The following is a 17,324-nucleotide window of genomic DNA, read 5'->3' as shown; positions in this document are numbered from 1 at the left end:
TTTCATGTAGCTCTTCTTCACTCATATTCACTTTTATCCTGGTAGGTTTTATGGTTCTCTTACAACTCTAGTATGCTGACAAAGTGTGGAGCATCAGACTTCTTTTTCTTTTTTCTTTGGCCACGCCCATGGCATATGGAAGTGCCCGGGGCCAGGGACTGAACATGTACCACAGCAGCAACCCAAGCCACTGCAAGGACGATGCCAGGGCCTTAACCCACTGCACCACAAGGGAATTCTAGACTAAGATTTCTTGAAACCATATCACCTGCCAGCTTCAGTATTGCATGATGACTACATTCTTATTAATATAGACATCTGTAAGTGGGCAATATTTCTTTCCAATCTCTTCCTGTTGCAAATAATGATGCAAAAAACACATATACATGTTTCTCTGTGCACAGATATGCACGTTTCTCTAGAATACATACCTAGGAACAGAGCTGCTTGGCAGCAGGACTGGCACACCCTTGACTCTATTACATGCTGCCAAATTGCTCCCTAAAAGGATTGTACCAATTTATATATCCACCAGCAGCATATAAAAGCTATAACAGGAACAGAGTTGTGTTAATGCTTACAATTGCCAGACTCAAATTTTGTCAATAGCATGGGTTTAAAATGGTACCTTTTTTTCTGCCTTTTAGGCACCTGTAGCATATGGAAGTTCTCAGGCTAGGGCTTGAATTGGAGCTGCAGCTGCCAGCCACAGCCATAGCAAGGCCAGATCTGAGCTGTATCTGTGACTTACACCTTGGCTCATGGATCCTTAACCCACTGAGCGAGAGGTCAGGGATCAAATCCGCATCCTCATGGATACTAGTTGGATTCGATACCTCTGAGCTGCAACAGGAACTCCCTCTAAATGCTCTTTTGATTTGCATTTTCCTGATGATTATGAAGCAAAGCATTTTTTCATATGTTTTTTGGCCCTTTGGGTATCTCTTCTCTGAACTGTCTGTTCAGCTCTTTTGTATTTTTTTCTGTTGAGTTGCTTATCTTTTTATCATTGATTTGTTTGTAGTTATTTATAAATAGGATATTTTGGTAACACCAATCATCAAAAAATTATCTGGATGTTCCCCCTGTGGCTCAGTGCGTTAAGAATCTGACTGCAGGAGTTCCTGCTGTGGCTCAGTGGAAACGAATCCGACTAGGAACCATGAGGTTGTGGATTCGATCCCTGGCCTCAATCAATGGGTTAAAGATCTGGCGTTGCTGTGAGCTGTGGTGTAGGCTGCAGACATGGCTCAGATCTGGCATTTCTGTGGCTCTGGCGTAGGCAGGCAGCAACAGCTCCATAGAACCCTAGCCTGGGAACCTAAAAACCACGGGTGTGGCCCTAAAAAAAGGACAAAAGACAAACAACAACAACAACAAAAGAATCTGACTGCAGCAGCTCAGCTTGTTGTGGAGGTATAAGTTTGATCCCTAACCCAGGGTAGTGGGTTAGAGGCATGTATATAGATTGCAGCTGAGGCTCAGATTCAATCCCTGGCCCAAGAACTTCCATATGCCTCAGAGTGTAGCCATTAAAAAAAAATTATCTGATTTTTGAATTTAGTTTTGGTTTTATAAAATGGAAGCAGAACTCTATTAATAAACCATGTAAGTACTGTCCAACTGATAGAAAAGCTGAAGCCAGATCATTGGAATATATGAAATACAAAAGTGAGTAGGGAGAGAAATATGGGAGTGAAGAGTAGAAAAATTTTGCATATGAGGAATGGGAATTTATAAAGAAAGGAGAAGGAGTTCCGGTCGTGGTGCAGTGGAAAAGAATCCAAATAGGAACCATAAGGTTGTGGATTCAATCCCTGACCTTGCTTAGTGGGTCAAGGCTCTGGCATTGCTGTGGTGTTGGTCGAAGATGTGGCTCAAATCTGCTGTTGCTGTGGCAGTAGCATAGTCTGGCAGCTGTAGCTCCAATTCAACCCCTACTCTGGGAACCTCCATATGCCACGAGTGTGGCCCTAAAAAAAAGAAAAAGAAAAAGAAAGAAAGAAAAAAGAGACAGTGAAAAGACTGCCAAATATTTTGATTTAGTAAGCATGCATGAGGGAGTTCCCGTCATGTCTCAGTGGTTAATGAATCCAACTAGGAACCATGAGGTTGTGGGTTCGATCCCTGGCCTCGATCAGTGGGTTAAGGATCTGGCGTTGCTGTGAGCCGTAATGTAGGCCTCAGAGGCAGCTTGCATCTGGCGTTGCTGTGGCCCTGGTGAAGCCCTGGGCTACAGCTCTGATTAGACCCCTAGCCTGGGAACCTCCATATGCCTCGAGTGTGGACCTAGAAAATACAAAAAAAAAAAAAGAGAGCGAGAATGCATGAGAAAAAGGTAGAAAAATTATGGTTGGATACGGAAAGTCATTTTTAAATGAGGAAACAAAGGAGATAAGATTAATTAGGAAGCTTAGAGACAAATACTGTACCACTGGAGATAGGACAGAATTGTTTAATCTGTCACTGTTATCACTGCTTTCTGACGTATTTGCTGAGAAGCCATTTTCAGTTGTTGACTCTGAAGCCCTACAAGAAAAGGGAGAACTATTAGCTTATGAATTTTGCCTATTTTTTGTTGATCAGTAACTACTTTTTCTAAATCCTTCTTAAACATTAAACATATAAAAAAAATTTGCACTTTCAGGCCACACTGTGAATTTGTTAAATAACCCAGTTGTTTGTTCACACTTACGATGTGCTCGTTGTGGGAGAGTTGCTTTGGACGTCTCTGCTCACAGTATTGAGACAACTAGAGGATGGCGGGTCAGCATTCTGAAAGAGTTAATTTAAGCACAACTAAATTACTTCTCCAGAGTGGCTGAGTCTCTGTGAACAAATTACCACATTAATTTCTCCCCATTACCAGACTGACAGTCATAAAGAATTACGGGATTTTTTTATGGATGTTTGATATGGATTTAAAAAAAGAAACAAGCAACCCCGAGTTTGTCAACAGAACTATGATCCCTCTGGATCCTTTCGGTCACATGGCTCACGGCTTGTTGGTGGGACATACAGTGGAGGAATCCTTTTGCTATGTGATTGGCTGTCTTGGCATCATCTAAATACCATCAAACCTCGAATCAACTTCAGAGAGAACTTTTAAATGTAAAAATGAAATCCAAAGGCAGTACATACCATAAAGTTTTCTGACTGTAACTTTTCATAAGCCTGTTTGGCAGCCAATTGTTTTGCCTCCTGTTTAGTGGATCCTACACCACTACCATATAGCTTCTGTCCAATTTTGCATTTATAATGAAATCTAGGAGAAATGATGAAGAGTAGGATTAACTCTAATACCAAAAAGCAGTACATCTAACTTATGACTTGGAAAAAAACACACATTAACAATGACCCAAATGTAAAACTAATTGAATAGGTAAATTCATAGTTCGTAGCTTCTTTCATTGAAATCTTCAGTGAGATGGCTGACCACTTTGCTAGAATAAGCAAGATAGGCTGACATCTCCCCTTGCATTTTCCAGGCAACTTCTAATCCTTTGTTGCTTCACTGAAAGATCTGGCATTAAGGTACTAAGTGGTGATTTATTTTTTAATTCCTTAAAAGTCAAAAGATATGAAGGTAGAGAAGGAAGAGAGAGACCCAGTGAATTTTTCAGAGATGTTCAACTAGAAAGAAAGAGCCAGTAAAGGAAGTGAGGCTTCTAGAGGAGAAACAATAAGATTACAGTGTTTTATGGGGAAGGGGCAACTTCAGCTAACTTCATCCCTAACTTAAGCTCTAACTTCAGCATTTTCTGCCCCCTGTTCGTGTGCACAAAAAAAACTAAGAAAATCCCCACAGACACCCCATGCTGTCAGGACACTTGTGGTTAGGCAAGGATTGGACAATTATATAAGAACTATATTTAAGGTGGCAAAGCATTGACATGGCAATTTGTATCTTGGAGTTACCACATAGTGCTACAGAATTATTCCAGTATTACTTGCCATAGAGGGAAACACACCCTACCAGGGTAAGTCTTTCCCACTAGACTGTGAAGGAAAAATTAGGGAGCTCGGATGAGTGTCCGGATCATTTCTATAGCTTTTATTTTTGTTAGGCACCCCCTAAGTAGACTTCTCTGTTTTAGCAATCAAATGTCAAAGCTCTTAATTCAAGGGAACCAAACAGGTGAGTGACCTACAGGGTAATAAAATAACCTCTCAATTTTTTCTTTCTTTTTTCTTTTAGTCTTTTTAGGGCCTCACCTATGGCATATGGAAGTTCTCAGGCTAGGGGTTGAATCAAAGCTGTGTAGCTGCCGGCCTACACCACAGCCCCAGCAATGCAGGATCTGAGCCACATCTGCAACCTATATCACGGCTCATGGCAACAAAGGATCCTTAACTCACTGAGTGAGGCCAGGGATCGAACCCATGTTCTCATCGGGTTCACTACAGCTGAGCCACGATGGGAACTCCAAATAGCCTCTTAATTTATTGAGACTGACTCACAGAATTCACTTTTGAACTATTTCATTCCAATGAATCCTATCACATTTTCCTTTTCCTGGTTCTGGCCTAAAAGCCATCAGGGTGAAAACATCAATAGCTGAGTCAATTTAGAGGGCAGTATCCTAAAGTGGTTTGGTGGACTATTTGCCATTTAGACTTTTTTGCGGGGGGTGGGGAGGGACATCGGAGGCATGCAGAGGTTCCCGGGCCAGGGATCAAACCCACACCGCAACAATGACAATGCTGGATCCTTAACCTGCTGTATTACCAGGTAACTCCCACTTAGACTTTTTTTTCCCCCTTCGCCCTATTTAAATGTTGGTTGTAGCTGAGAAACAATCTCCCTCAGGCTCATTGGCTTTCTGCTTTTCCCAGTTCCAATCTATTCTTCATCCTCATGTCCAAAGTCTTAGCTCACTGGTGACACTCTCAGTATCTGATTGATGCTCTCATCATACCCCTCAAATCCTGGTCTCCTCTCAGGCCAAAGCAAAAACCCGTTCTATCTAATACATGCCATTTGTCTAGAGAGTGACACCTGCTTAATCAAATGTGAAGGGCGAACAAACGGCTGGACAAATGGCTCTCTAATCCGTTAAGAGTGAAAAAACAGTCATTCCACAAAGCCACTGCCACTGTGATCTCAGGGGTGGGAAGAGCTTCACAACCCTGGAGCTGGAGCATCTGCCCTGTCTTAGGGTCCTACAAACTGAACCATCCAGGTATAACTCAGAAGTCAAGGATTCCTGGAGTTCCCGTCGTGACACAGTGGTTAACGAATCCGACTAGGAACCATGAGGTTGCGGGTTCAATCCCTGGCCTTGCTCAGTGGGTTAAGGATCCGGCGTTGCTGTGAGCTGTGGTGGAGGTCGCAGACGCGGCTCGGATCTTGCGTTGCTGTGGCTCTGGCATAGGCTGGTGGCTACAGCTCTGATTAGACCCCTAGCCTGGGAACCTCCATATGCCGCGGGAGCGGCCCAAGAAACGGCAAAAAAGACTAAATAAATAAATAAATAAATAAATAAATAAAAATTAAAAAAAAAAAGTCAAGGATTCCCCAGATTTGATCAGTTATGGGATATGGGTGCCACATCTTCAGCAATTAAGCATTTTAATATTTTAATTACAAAGATGACCAATTACTTTTAACTCATATAAAACCCTCCCTGCAGAATGTATCAAAAGGGACAACTATTTCTGGAAATCTAGACATGAAAATAAGCCTGCTCTGTTGCTTAGATACAATAAAATAGAAGGAAAAGCATGTCATCTCACTTTTCAGGCCCATCTTCCCCCAGTTCACATGGTTCATAATTTACAGATAGGTTTTTCTTCTGGGAAATCGTATTAACACGGCCTATGTAATTCTCAGTGAGTTGTCTATCTGGAAGATTTGCTGTCGGCAGTGATGAAGAACTAATTGCCTACAAAAAAAAAAAAATTTTTTTTTTTGTTTAACACAGATGATAACCAAGATTTCACTCTTTATTTTTTGTCTCATAAAATTACTAAATGAAAAATTTGGAAGACAATTTGGATTTTGTGGATTTCCCTACTGTCATACTTTAATAAAAGTGTAAGTATATACCTTCCTCCACCAGAAAAAAAAATCTACAAGGATAAATTTTTTTTTTTTTGGCTGTACCCACAGCACATGGAATTTTCCTGGGCCAGGAACTGAATCTAAGCTGCAGCTGCAACCTATGCCACAGCTGCAGCAATGCCAGATGCTTAACTCAGTGTACTGGGCTGGGGATCAAACCCATGCTGCTGCAGAGATAACAGGATCCCCAACCTGCTGTACCATAGCAGGAACTCCCACAAGGATAAATTTAAACAGGAGAAAATAAATCATCCATTTTTTTCTTTGATAGTTGCATAAGGAAAAATAAAACAGTCAACTTTCTTGTTTATCCAGGTAATATTCTAAAACACTTTCTGGTTTGCTCTACCCTTTATAAATCTCAAAGAACACAATAACAAATACTGAAGTAAAGCTATATCCTAGATCACAACTTAACAGGTAAATAGGAATATAAGAGCATCGTTCCTTCCACTGTTATCTGCCCATTTTAAAATTCTTAATCTGACAAAATCTTGTCCAAGATTTTTCTACTTTATCAACCTTGTCAAAGAAAAAAAATTTGGTTTTACTGATTTTCTTTATTATTTCTTTGTGGGTTTTTTTTTTTTTTTCACATTAACTTCTGCCCTTCATTGTTATCACTGTATTTTCTCCTTAGAAGGTACTCTATTGTTCTTTTTCTACCTTCTTGAATTGTTTTTTGGGCTCATTAATAATTTGCTGAGTTTGTGATTTTTGCCTGATTTATTTTTCTCAATTTTGATTAGAAAGGTGACATCTTCAAGTAAGATTTTCCAGGAGAGTATCTTTTCCAAACTTTTCAGCATCTAAGAATGGTCCTCTCTCTGCTTTACATGTAAAATGACTTCTTATCTCATTTTGTAGCTGCTGCTCCACTGTCTGCTGGTTTCTAATGTGCCTTGGACACTTTTTTCATTTTTACATTTTAATGTCTTCTGCCTAGATGCTTGTCGGATTCTTCATCCCTGGAGCTCAATACTTTCACAAGGGGTGATGTCGTTCTTGGTGGTTTTGTGTTTTTCTGTTTCTGCTGAGTCGCTGAGTTGTTTTCATCTGCCGCCAGGTCTTTAGTTCGGAAATACTTTCTATTGAAATCTCCTCCGATAGCTTTTTCTGTGCTCTGTTCTCATCTTCAGGGACAACAATTACATGTTTGTTGGTTCTTCATCAGCTGCCCTCTATATACAACATCATGATCACGTCTATCTCTGTCCTTTCCCACTCATTTGGCAGAAGGGGCTCCTGCCAGAACCAGTTAGTGCTTTGCTCACTGTTTCCTTAGAGCACAGCACTGCTGTGGCACCCTGAATAGGTTTTGCCCAGTTTTGCCCACTCTTTCCTAGGTGTTCCTCTCATTCAGGGTTCTACAGAAATGGGGACAGGAAAAAACACTGAATTAAACTTCTGAAAGCAAAAGAACTTGTGGAGTTCCCGTCGTGGCGCAGTGGTTAACAAATCCGACTAGGGACCATGAGGTTGCAGGTTTGGTCCCTGTCCTTGCTCAGTGGGTTAAGGATCTGGCATTGCCGTGAGCTGTGGTGTAGGCTGCAGACTCGGCTCGGATCCCGCGTTGCTGTGGTTCTGGCGTAGGCTGGCAGCTACAGCTCCAATTAGACCCCTAGCCTGGAAACTTCCATATGCCGCGGGAGCGGCCCAAGAAATAGCAAAAAGACCAAAAAAAAAAAAAAAAGAACTTGTAAGTGGCTTTATTCTGTAGGTGGTATTTTGCCAAAGAGAAAAATACAAAATATATTTGTAAGTTCCCTTTCACTAGGTAAAAAAAAAACAAAAGCAGTTACTCACCTTGTGTTCTTTATTAATTATTTCAAAAGCTAATTTGGCTGCAGCATTTTTGGCTTCCTTCTTTGATCTACCTTCAGCTTTGGGGAATTCTTTCTTATCTATTACAACTTGATACGTAAACCTGATTGCAAAGGAAATATTCACAAAACATTATGAAACTCATGCATTACCTAACAACAAGTGTTCCAATCCCCACTGCCTCCTAGGACTACCTTTGGAAATTTTAACGTATGATCCATTAGGATTTAAGCAGTCACCCCCCCCCCCCCCGCCCCCCGCAAACAGCAAAAGAGCATATCATCTGGAAGCAAGGAAAGGCTTATACCCTTTTTTCTCTAGAGTCCTCAGAAGTTACCACTTTACATTAAGAGGACTCTCATAGTACTCTCTGGCAACTTTGTTCTCAAACTAAAGAACTGACTTCAAAACTGTGCCAGAGTTGCCATTCTCCCAGTTTTTATTTTACAGGGATATACTTTTTTTTTTTTTTTTAATAGCAACTGACCTCAAGTTATGTGCAGGTCCTGTCTTACACAGTTCACGATACTTAAGTATGACATCATTCTTTTGTTGGTATTTATTAAGTTCTTCTATGTAGAAACACGGTGAACGACCGCTGGCCATTTCTTCCTCCAGTAAACTACAATAAAAGAGATGATTGAAAGAGGTGATACACTCAGAATATATTTAATCTGTTTTCCCCAATCCAGTTCAAGACACAAAACAGGGTAAGATGAGAGTCCACCAGTGGCTCAGCAGGTTGAGGACCCAGCATTATCACTGCTGTGGCTCTGGTTACTGTTGCTGTGACAGTTTAATCCCTGGCCTAGGAACTTCTGCATGCTGTGAGTGCAGCCAAAAAAAAGCAAAAAAAAAAGGGTAAGATGACTCTTCTTCATATGACTGATCTCAGCCCCACATAAGTTCAGAGAAAACTTTCTTACAAAACCTTTCTTTTTCTCTCAAGGACTACACAGTCAAGCTAATTTCTCCAAAATTTTCTTTATTTCTTTCTTTCTTTTTTTTTTTGGCTTTTTAGGGCCACACCATCAGCATTCCCAGGCTAGGGGTCAAATTGGAGCTACAGCTGCCAGCCACAGCCACAGCCACAGCCACAGCAATGCCAGATCTAAGCTGCATCTGCGACCTACACCACAGCTCACAGCAACGCCGGATCCTAAACCCACTGAGCAAGGCTAGGGATCGAACCCACAACCTCATGGTTCCGAGTCGGATTGTGTTTCTGCTTGCCACAGGGGAACTCCCCCAAAATTTTCTACTTTCAAAACTCAACTGTCCAAAAAAAACAGTCAGTCCTCCTCTTTAACTTTGCTTTCTGCTTCCGCTGAGTCTTAAGTGCGTGAGAAGGTTAAAAGTCTGCAGGAATTGAATTAGAATTCTTCATGTTGAGAAGATAAGGATTGAGAGTACATAAAGTGAAGTTTATGAAATCATGAAGGATTTAGTTGTATGGACATGGATTCTCCTACAAAATGCCCCAAATCCCCCTTTTGAAATTTGAACAAGTCAGTTTTAAGACAATTTACCTGGTAGGTAAATTATGGCCCCAGTTTATGTAAACAAAATCTAAAGCATACAGGATCTCCCATTGTGGCATAGCAGAAACAAATCTGACTAGCGTCCACAAGGATGTGGGTTCGATCCCTGGCCTCGCTCAGTGGGTAGGGGATGTGGCATTGCCATGAGCTGTGGTGTAGGTCGAAGACATGGCTTGGTTGCTGTCACTGTGGTGTAGGCTGCAGCTGCAGCTCTGATTTGACCCCTAGCCTGGGAGCTTCCACATGCTGCATATGCAGCCCTAGAAAGCAAAAAAGCAACCAAACAAAAAAAACTAAAGCAAATAGAATCTAAATATAAGAGCTAAAGCTATAAAACTTTAGAAGAAAACATTAGCGCGAATGTTCTCAACCTTAGATTTGACAATGTAATCTTAGCTACAACAGCAAAAGCACAAGCAACAAAAGAAAACAGAGACAAAATGGGCATCATCAAATTCAAAAACGGGAGTTCCTCTGCAGTACAGTGGGTTAAGGATCCAGTGCTGTCACTGCTGTGGCACGGGTTGGATCCCTGGCCCAGGAATTTTTACATGCCATGGGCACGGCTCCCCAAAATTTTAACTGTTTGTATATTAAAGGACACTGTGAGGAAAATGAAAGGACAATCTACAGAAAGGGACATTTTAAAATAATATATCTGATAAAGGTCTAGTATCCAGAATATAGAAAGAACTTTTACAACTCAACAACAAAAAGACAATTAAAAAACAGGCAAATGACTAAATGGATGTTTCTCCGAAGAAGACATACACATGGCCAAAAAGCACATGAAAAAGTATTCAGTATCATCTGTCATTAGATAAATGCATATCAAAAGCACAACTAGATACCACTTCACACCCACTAGGCTGATAATAATCATAGTAATAATAATAATGCAGAAAATAAATGTGTTGGTGATGATGTAGAGAAACTGGAAACCTCATACACTGTTGACAGGAATGTACAGCAGTGCAGCCTCTATGGAAAAGAATTTGGTGGTGCCTCAAAAAGTTAAAATTATCATATGACCCAGCAATTTCACCCCTAGATGTAGACCCAAAGAACTGAAGAACAGGTTTTCAGATACTTAAGCAGGGATGCTCACAACAGCACTATCCACAATAGCCAAAGGTGGAACTTCTCCAAATTGTATCTCTCAACTGATGAAGAGTAAACAAAACATCGTACATCCACACATGGAATGGTATTCAGCCATGAGAAGAATGAAATATTGAAACATGCTACAACATGGCTAAATGTCAAAACCATGCTAAATGAAAGAAGTCAGACATAAAAGGTCACATGTTGTATGATTCCATAGATGTGACTCATCCAGAATAGGTAAATCCATACAGACAGAAAGCAGAGCCTGTTGACTTCTCATTTCTTATTAGAAATCTCTTGATTTTCCTTCTTTCATGGTCAAACTTCCTTTCTAACACCCTTAATCTTCACAGCCTTTAAATGCTGGAATTCTCCCAGGGCTTGGTCCAAAGACCCTATTTTCTTCATTCTATATTTTCTCATCAAGGTAATTTCTTTCAATGATTATCTATTTATCATTAACTCTAAAGTTTATGTATAGTTTATGAACCCCTCTCTGAGTTTCAGATCTCTCTATCCAATCTCTTTACTTGGACATCTCAAATGACTTCTAAACTCAAAAGATCCAAAATTGCAGTTACAATCTTCCCTCAAACTGGTCTGGAGTTTCCTTTCTTAGCAAATGACTCCACTGTCCATCCATATCTGAAAGCAATCTGGGAGGCATCCTTGACATGCCCTTTCCCTACCTTCTGATCTATACCTATGTTCTACCCCCCAAGCCTTCTACTTTTCACCAGGTCAATAGTCACCATCCTGGTTCTAGCCACCACCATCTCAGTCCTGGACTGCTGCAAGAACCTTAGAACCAGTTTCTTGCAGCCTCTGCAATTCCTTCTCTATCCTTCAGCCATTGAGATTTTTTAAAACTGTTTTCGGAAATTTCCCCTGTGGTGCAATGGGTTAAGGATCCAGCATTGCTGAAGCTGTGGCATAGGTTGCAAGTGCAGCTGGGATGTGATCCCTGGCCTGGGAACTCCCATAAGCTGCAGGTGCGGTCAAAAAAACCAAAAGCAAAACAAAACTTGTTTTTTCATTGTTGTAAAATATATATAACACAAAATTTACTGCCCCCCCCTTTTTTTTTTTACCATTTTTAAGTGTACAGTTCATGGACAATAAGCATTTTCACAATGTTGGAAGGCCATCATCACCATCTACCTCCAAAACTCTTTTCATCTCCCCAAACAGTCGGTAGAATAACTTCTCAGGAGTTCCCACCATGGCTCAGCAGTAACAAACCTGACTAGTATCCACGAGGATGTGGGTTCAATCCCTGGCATCGCTCAGTAGGTTAAGAATCCAGTGTTGCCATGAGCCATGGTGTAGGTCGCAGATGCGGCCCAGATCCTGCGTTGCTGTGGCTGTGGCATAGGTGGCAGCTGAAGCTCCAATTCGACTCCTAGCTTGGGAACTTCCATATGCCACGGGTGCTGCCCAAAAAAAGACAAAAACAAAAACAAAACAAACAATAACTTTTCATTTCCCTTCGCTCTAAGCCCCTGGTAACTGCTATTCTATTTTCTATCTCTATGAATTTGCCTATTCTAGGTATCTCATTTAAGTGGAATCATACAATATCCGTCTTTTTGCATCTGCGTATTTCACTTAGTATATGTCCTTAAGGATCATCCATGTTGTAGAATGTGTCAAAATTTCCTCCCTTTTTAAGGCTGAATAATATTCTTCTATACGGGTATACTGCATTTTGTTTATCTACTCATCTGTTGACGAAGACCTGGGTTATTTCAACCTTTTGGTCATTGTGAATAACACCGATATGAACACTGCTGTACAAATATCTGTTCAAATCCTACCCTCAAATCTTTTGTGTCTATACCTAGAAGTGGAGTCACTGAATCTCGTGGTAATTTTATGTTTAACTTTTTGAAGAACTGCCAAACTATTTTTCACTGTGGCTATACCATTTTATTTCCACTAGTGATGCACAAAGGTTCCAATTTCTCTGCATCCTCATCAACACTTGTTATTTTCCATTTTTAAAACAGCCATATCGTAATGTTTTTCTAAACATCAACTCAATCATGCATGTCCCACAAACCACCACAATTGTTCTTCTTAAGGTCACCAATAGCTTCCCCAACTTTAAAACTAGTAGTCATTTGTCAGTTCTCAGTCCCTGTCTACCTGACTCATAATCAACATATGACACGGTTGCTCATTCCATTCTCCCTCCTGTCCCCTTCTTAGCTTGGACACCTAAGACACCACCCTCTCCTGGTCTCCCTCCCTTCTCACAAGCTACTCCTTCTGTCTCCTTTCCTGGCTCCTCTTCATCTCCCCTTCTTTTAAATATTGTAGTATCTCAGGGTCCAGTTCTCAGATCTCTCTGCTCTACTTATTCTCACTACCCTGCTGATCACCTTGAGGCTTGTGGCTTTAAATTCTACCTACACAATGATCATTCTGAAAAGAATGCCTCCACTACCGACTCTTCCTGGCTCCCAACTGCTTCTGTCCAACACACTCCTCTCTGAGAGGCTCTGGATACGACTGGCTGGCTTTTGTCTGGCCAACTCCTGCATCCCATAGATCTCAAGTCAAACATTCCTTCCCAGACACTTTAGAAGAGGTCCTGGTTTGATGATCTATCACAGCCCTTGTCTCCTTTATTGCAATTGCTAATTTAACGCACTGTCTTCCAAAAGAGACCATGAGCAACAAGAGCGAAGGGAGGAGGTTTATCATAGAGGCTCAATAATGAATAAATGAATACCAAAGTATCTGTACATCTCCATGACTTGTCACATGTTTTTCTCTCCCTTTTCTCTCCCAATACCTATACCCTTTGTCTACTAGGAAATTCCTGTGGGAACAATATATACTTCTTTTGAAGCTGAGGGAGCAGCTAGTACCTCTACATGGGCCTGCCACCCCTTGTCAGCTCCCATCATAGTGCTGACTGCTTTTTACGCTAGTCAGTGAGCTCTTTGGGGAGCCAGCTCTATGTCTTACTCATCTCTGTATCACTGACACCCAGTGGCAAGTGGTAAATTGTGAACACCTGGATGGCATATAGGGAAATGAGAGATTGAGTCATTAAAATTAAGCACTCCATCTTAAACCTCATTGTCTCCCTTTTTCTCATCTGCTGTTTTCTGTGCATTCTTTCTTCATTCATTCAGCAAGTGCTTAGCAAGTATCAGGCACTGTTCCAACACTGGTATCCATATGTGAGCAAGACAAATCAAGTCCTTACCTGCACTCCACTGAAGAAACAAAGAAGACAACGTCCAAAAACAAATAATAGGAGTGGGTTATGATGACGAGATGGCTGGAAGTGCTACAATGAAATGATACAGGGGTATGAGTTAGAGGGGGCATTTAGTAGGTAGGGGCAGAGATATGAGGGAGATGCTTTGATACAGCGGTCAGGGAAGACCCTTCTTAGGAGGCAATATTTAAATCAAGCCTAGATGATGAGAAAGCCCATCACACTTAGATATGGGGGGGGTCATCTCAGGCAGAGGAAACCCTAAGGCGGGCACCATGATGGCTTCTGGAGAGATAGCAAAAAGGCCAAGGAGACTGCTGCACAGTGAACAAGGGGAGCAAGTGGGAAGTGAGTCAGAGAGGTAGGCAGGTGCCACAGCACACAGACCATGAATGAACTGTGGATGTTATTCCACTTGTAATGGGAAGCTGAGGGTTCTCAGCACAGGGGTGATGTGATTGGATTTATGTCTTTAATGATCAATCTGATGCTATGCAGAGAACAGAGCATGGGGGCAGTTGTTGAAAAAACAAGCAGAGCATGAGTAGAGGTCAGGAGACTAAGTCGAGGCTGCTGCAGTGGTTTAGGGGAGCAATGCTGGTGGCTGGAAGGGCTTAGATCTGAGCAAAGGCACCATCTTTGCAACAACACTTAGTGTTATAGAGAGAGCTAGGCTGTCAAGCCACATAGATCTGAGATAGGCACTTTTCTTAACCTTTAATTTGTGACCAGAAAAGAGGAATGAAAACACCTGATTTACAGGTTGTTGTGAAGAGTGAATCAGACAAAAAGCATCCAGCAGGGTCTCCCACAGCAATGCCCCTCAATGAGTGGTGCTCCTGGCCTACAATCGCCAGTTCCAAAAAGCACTGAAAACTGAGGTTTACTTTATTTTCATTTGATTTGGTTTCGGTCAGTGTGTAGCCCCCATCTAGACCTGAACTAACATGACTTATTTAGAGTCTTTACCACACTTTGTTGTCTGCAGACAACATTTATACATTTCACTGCAGAAATGTTTTATGATAGACTGCTGCTCCACTCTAAGAGCATTAAATTACTTACTAGTTTTTAAAAAATCCATAAGTCCCTGAGTACCAGGACATACCTGACCTAAGGGTTTCAGATAAGGATCTGCAGCTGTGTCATTATTTTTAGGAACCAAAGCGTCATTTAGTTTAGTCACAACCATGAGACCATGCATCCAATTGCAGGAGGCCATAGATCTCAGAACACCAGTTATGGAAGAGTCCTTAGCAATTATTTAAACCAATATTCCATGGAATGTCCTAAATCCACAGAACTTTTACCTCTACATAACTGCTGATGTTCAAAATGACAAGCCAGTTTGAATTTAAGGAAAACATAGGTGTAAATCAATAAGGTACTCAATTGGCCTGTCTGAAAAAAGTACTTATGAGTTTGGAAAAAAAGAAACAGCAGGTTTCCTTTCAACTACATCTCATTTGAATATATGTTACCATTTTCCTAAAAGAAAATTCCATCATAATCACTAAAAATGTTATGTGTCCATCTTACTCTTGCCCAAAAGTTACTTTGCCTGTGCCTTGATTCCCTTACGGCAGACTGTGAACACTTATGGGTCAAGCCCCCTCCAGGGTCTGAACACTGCTTGACAAACAACATTCAACTAGTACCTGATGAATTAAATGAATAAACTACAGATCCAGTGTTATGGATCTTCAGGTTCAAATAAGGAAAGAGAAGAACAAGGGCATAAACTGCTCAAGATTCTAAGTTCCTAAGGGACAGCAGGGAGTCTCTTAACTTCTGATTGGCGGGTCTCATACTCTGGAACTCAAAAGAGAATGTATTAACTATCACTCATTAAATAAAGACATAAGGAATACCTATTATGTACTAGGTTATACGAGTGAACAAAACCCTACTCTTGTGAACTTACTAGTGGAGGCATATGGACAAACCCAATAAAAAGTGTCACAGGATGATAAGTACTATATTGAAAACCAAGGCAGAATAAGGGGACAGCAAGGGAAGAGTGGGACTTCTTTCACATGCAGGTTGTTCCTGGAAGGCTGCTCTGATAAAGTGACATTGGAGGAAGTGAGAATAACACGAAGGACTGGTCCACACAGGTATCTGGAAGAAGAACCTTCCAAGAAGACACAGGCAGTGCAAAGGCCTAGAGGCAGCAGATAGTGCTGAGCTGTGCTCCAGGAACATCAAAAAGGCCTGCGTGGTCAAGAATGGAAGGAGCACAGGGGGAGTTGCCTGTAGACCAAAAACACTGTGTGGGATTCTGATGAGATGGGAAGCTACTGGGGAGCAGAAAGGGGTTGTCTTGTTCGGACGTGAAGTCAGGTTCCCGTGATGTTGAGAGGCGGTGCGGGGTGGGGGTGGGAATGGAGTTGGAGCTGGAGGGGGGAAGGGGGCTAAAGATGGGCTTTTGGGAAACAGTTGCGACAGTCCAGGCAAAAGACTTTTGGTCAGGGATTATTTAGCCAATTTTTTGGGCAATTCAGGCCTCCGTATCTCCCATCTGTTGTCTCTCAAGGATGGGGCTTTTCCGTTTTCCACTGGTTGTCCCTGCCCCCAGCCTGCGTCTGGGCAAGTGATTACTTGCTCTGCTAAAAAGATCTTCGCGGGAGATGAATGGCTTTGGTTCCCATCGCGCTGCCCAGTCCTCTCCCCAAATTCAGCAAACGCCCCACCTAAGGCCTCGGACAGCGCTCCCAATGCAGCGGCTCAGGGGTCAGGAGTCTTACCAGGGTCCAGTCCCGGGCTGGGGATGCAGGATGGCGCGCGCCCTTGTGGCTCCTGGTTGTCGGCCCCTCGCCACTCACCCGCGCTGCTGCAGTCTGTGAAGCCTGGTGGGATCTGGGCCGCTCACTCTCAGTTTCGTTTTCCCCGCGGACTCCGCCTTCTTCCCCAGCCGCACGGGCCCCTCCCGCACCAGTCAGCACTTGTCCGCGCAGGCTCCGGGATCGCGCGCCACTGGCGCCTGCACCCGGAGTTCCCGCGGGAGGCACTGCGGGGCCTGCTGGGCACCCGCCGGCCGCTGCTGCGCGGTGGAGCGCGTCCGGGTCCCTGCGGCCTGACCTGGTCTTCTCATGCTGCTTCCGGCCCCCGTGGCGGGATCAGTCCGCCGGGATGTGGGGAGGACCTTGAGGTCTCCGAGGCCCACTGCGTGGCGGGCGCTCCCTGAACTGGGCTCTTCAACGCAAACATTTGGGACGGCGTTGCGGGGAAGGATGTCATCAGCTCCATTTTACATTAGAAACTGAGCAAATTAACTGTCCCAGGACAAAGCAGGATTCTATTACCCTTAACCACCAAAGCACCCTGCCTCTTCCTCACATTCACCAGGCTGGGAATGAAGAGATCTGCTGGCATAATCTCCCTTCAGTCTGTTCCCAGCCATCCATCCATTCATTCAACGATACTTGCCAGCCTTTGTACCAGCCAGTCCATCAGTTAGAGCCACTTGCTCCCCGCGCAACCTCCTGGAAGTTTCGACCAAAGTTCTTACCAGAAATCCCAGATTTGTAAAAAAAAAAAAAAAAAAAAAAAA

General features: G+C 42.5%; 1 protein-coding gene across 2 annotated transcripts in view; it reads right to left on the bottom strand.

Moving 5' to 3' along the window:
* The window catches only part of EIF2AK2 (eukaryotic translation initiation factor 2 alpha kinase 2), a 38,691-nt gene extending 22,040 nt beyond the window's left edge, over nucleotides 1–16,651 (bottom strand). For both annotated transcript variants that reach the window (XM_047782274.1, XM_047782276.1), the window contains exons 1-8: nucleotides 16,519–16,651; nucleotides 13,757–13,840; nucleotides 8,376–8,510; nucleotides 7,871–7,991; nucleotides 5,737–5,885; nucleotides 3,142–3,265; nucleotides 2,696–2,775; nucleotides 2,433–2,529 (exon numbers count right to left, since the gene is read on the bottom strand). In XM_047782274.1, the coding sequence (XP_047638230.1) occupies nucleotides 2,433–2,529; nucleotides 2,696–2,775; nucleotides 3,142–3,265; nucleotides 5,737–5,885; nucleotides 7,871–7,991; nucleotides 8,376–8,494 (690 nt within the window). In that variant the 5' untranslated portion in view covers nucleotides 8,495–8,510; nucleotides 13,757–13,840; nucleotides 16,519–16,651. The remainder of the gene's footprint in view (nucleotides 1–2,432; nucleotides 2,530–2,695; nucleotides 2,776–3,141; nucleotides 3,266–5,736; nucleotides 5,886–7,870; nucleotides 7,992–8,375; nucleotides 8,511–13,756; nucleotides 13,841–16,518) is intronic.
* Between the last annotated feature and the right edge of the window lie 673 nt (nucleotides 16,652–17,324).

This window comes from Phacochoerus africanus, chromosome 5, assembly GCF_016906955.1.
Source record: "Phacochoerus africanus isolate WHEZ1 chromosome 5, ROS_Pafr_v1, whole genome shotgun sequence".
NCBI classification, from domain to species: domain Eukaryota; kingdom Metazoa; phylum Chordata; class Mammalia; order Artiodactyla; family Suidae; genus Phacochoerus; species Phacochoerus africanus.
This window is presented reverse-complemented; position numbering and strand designations above follow the sequence as displayed.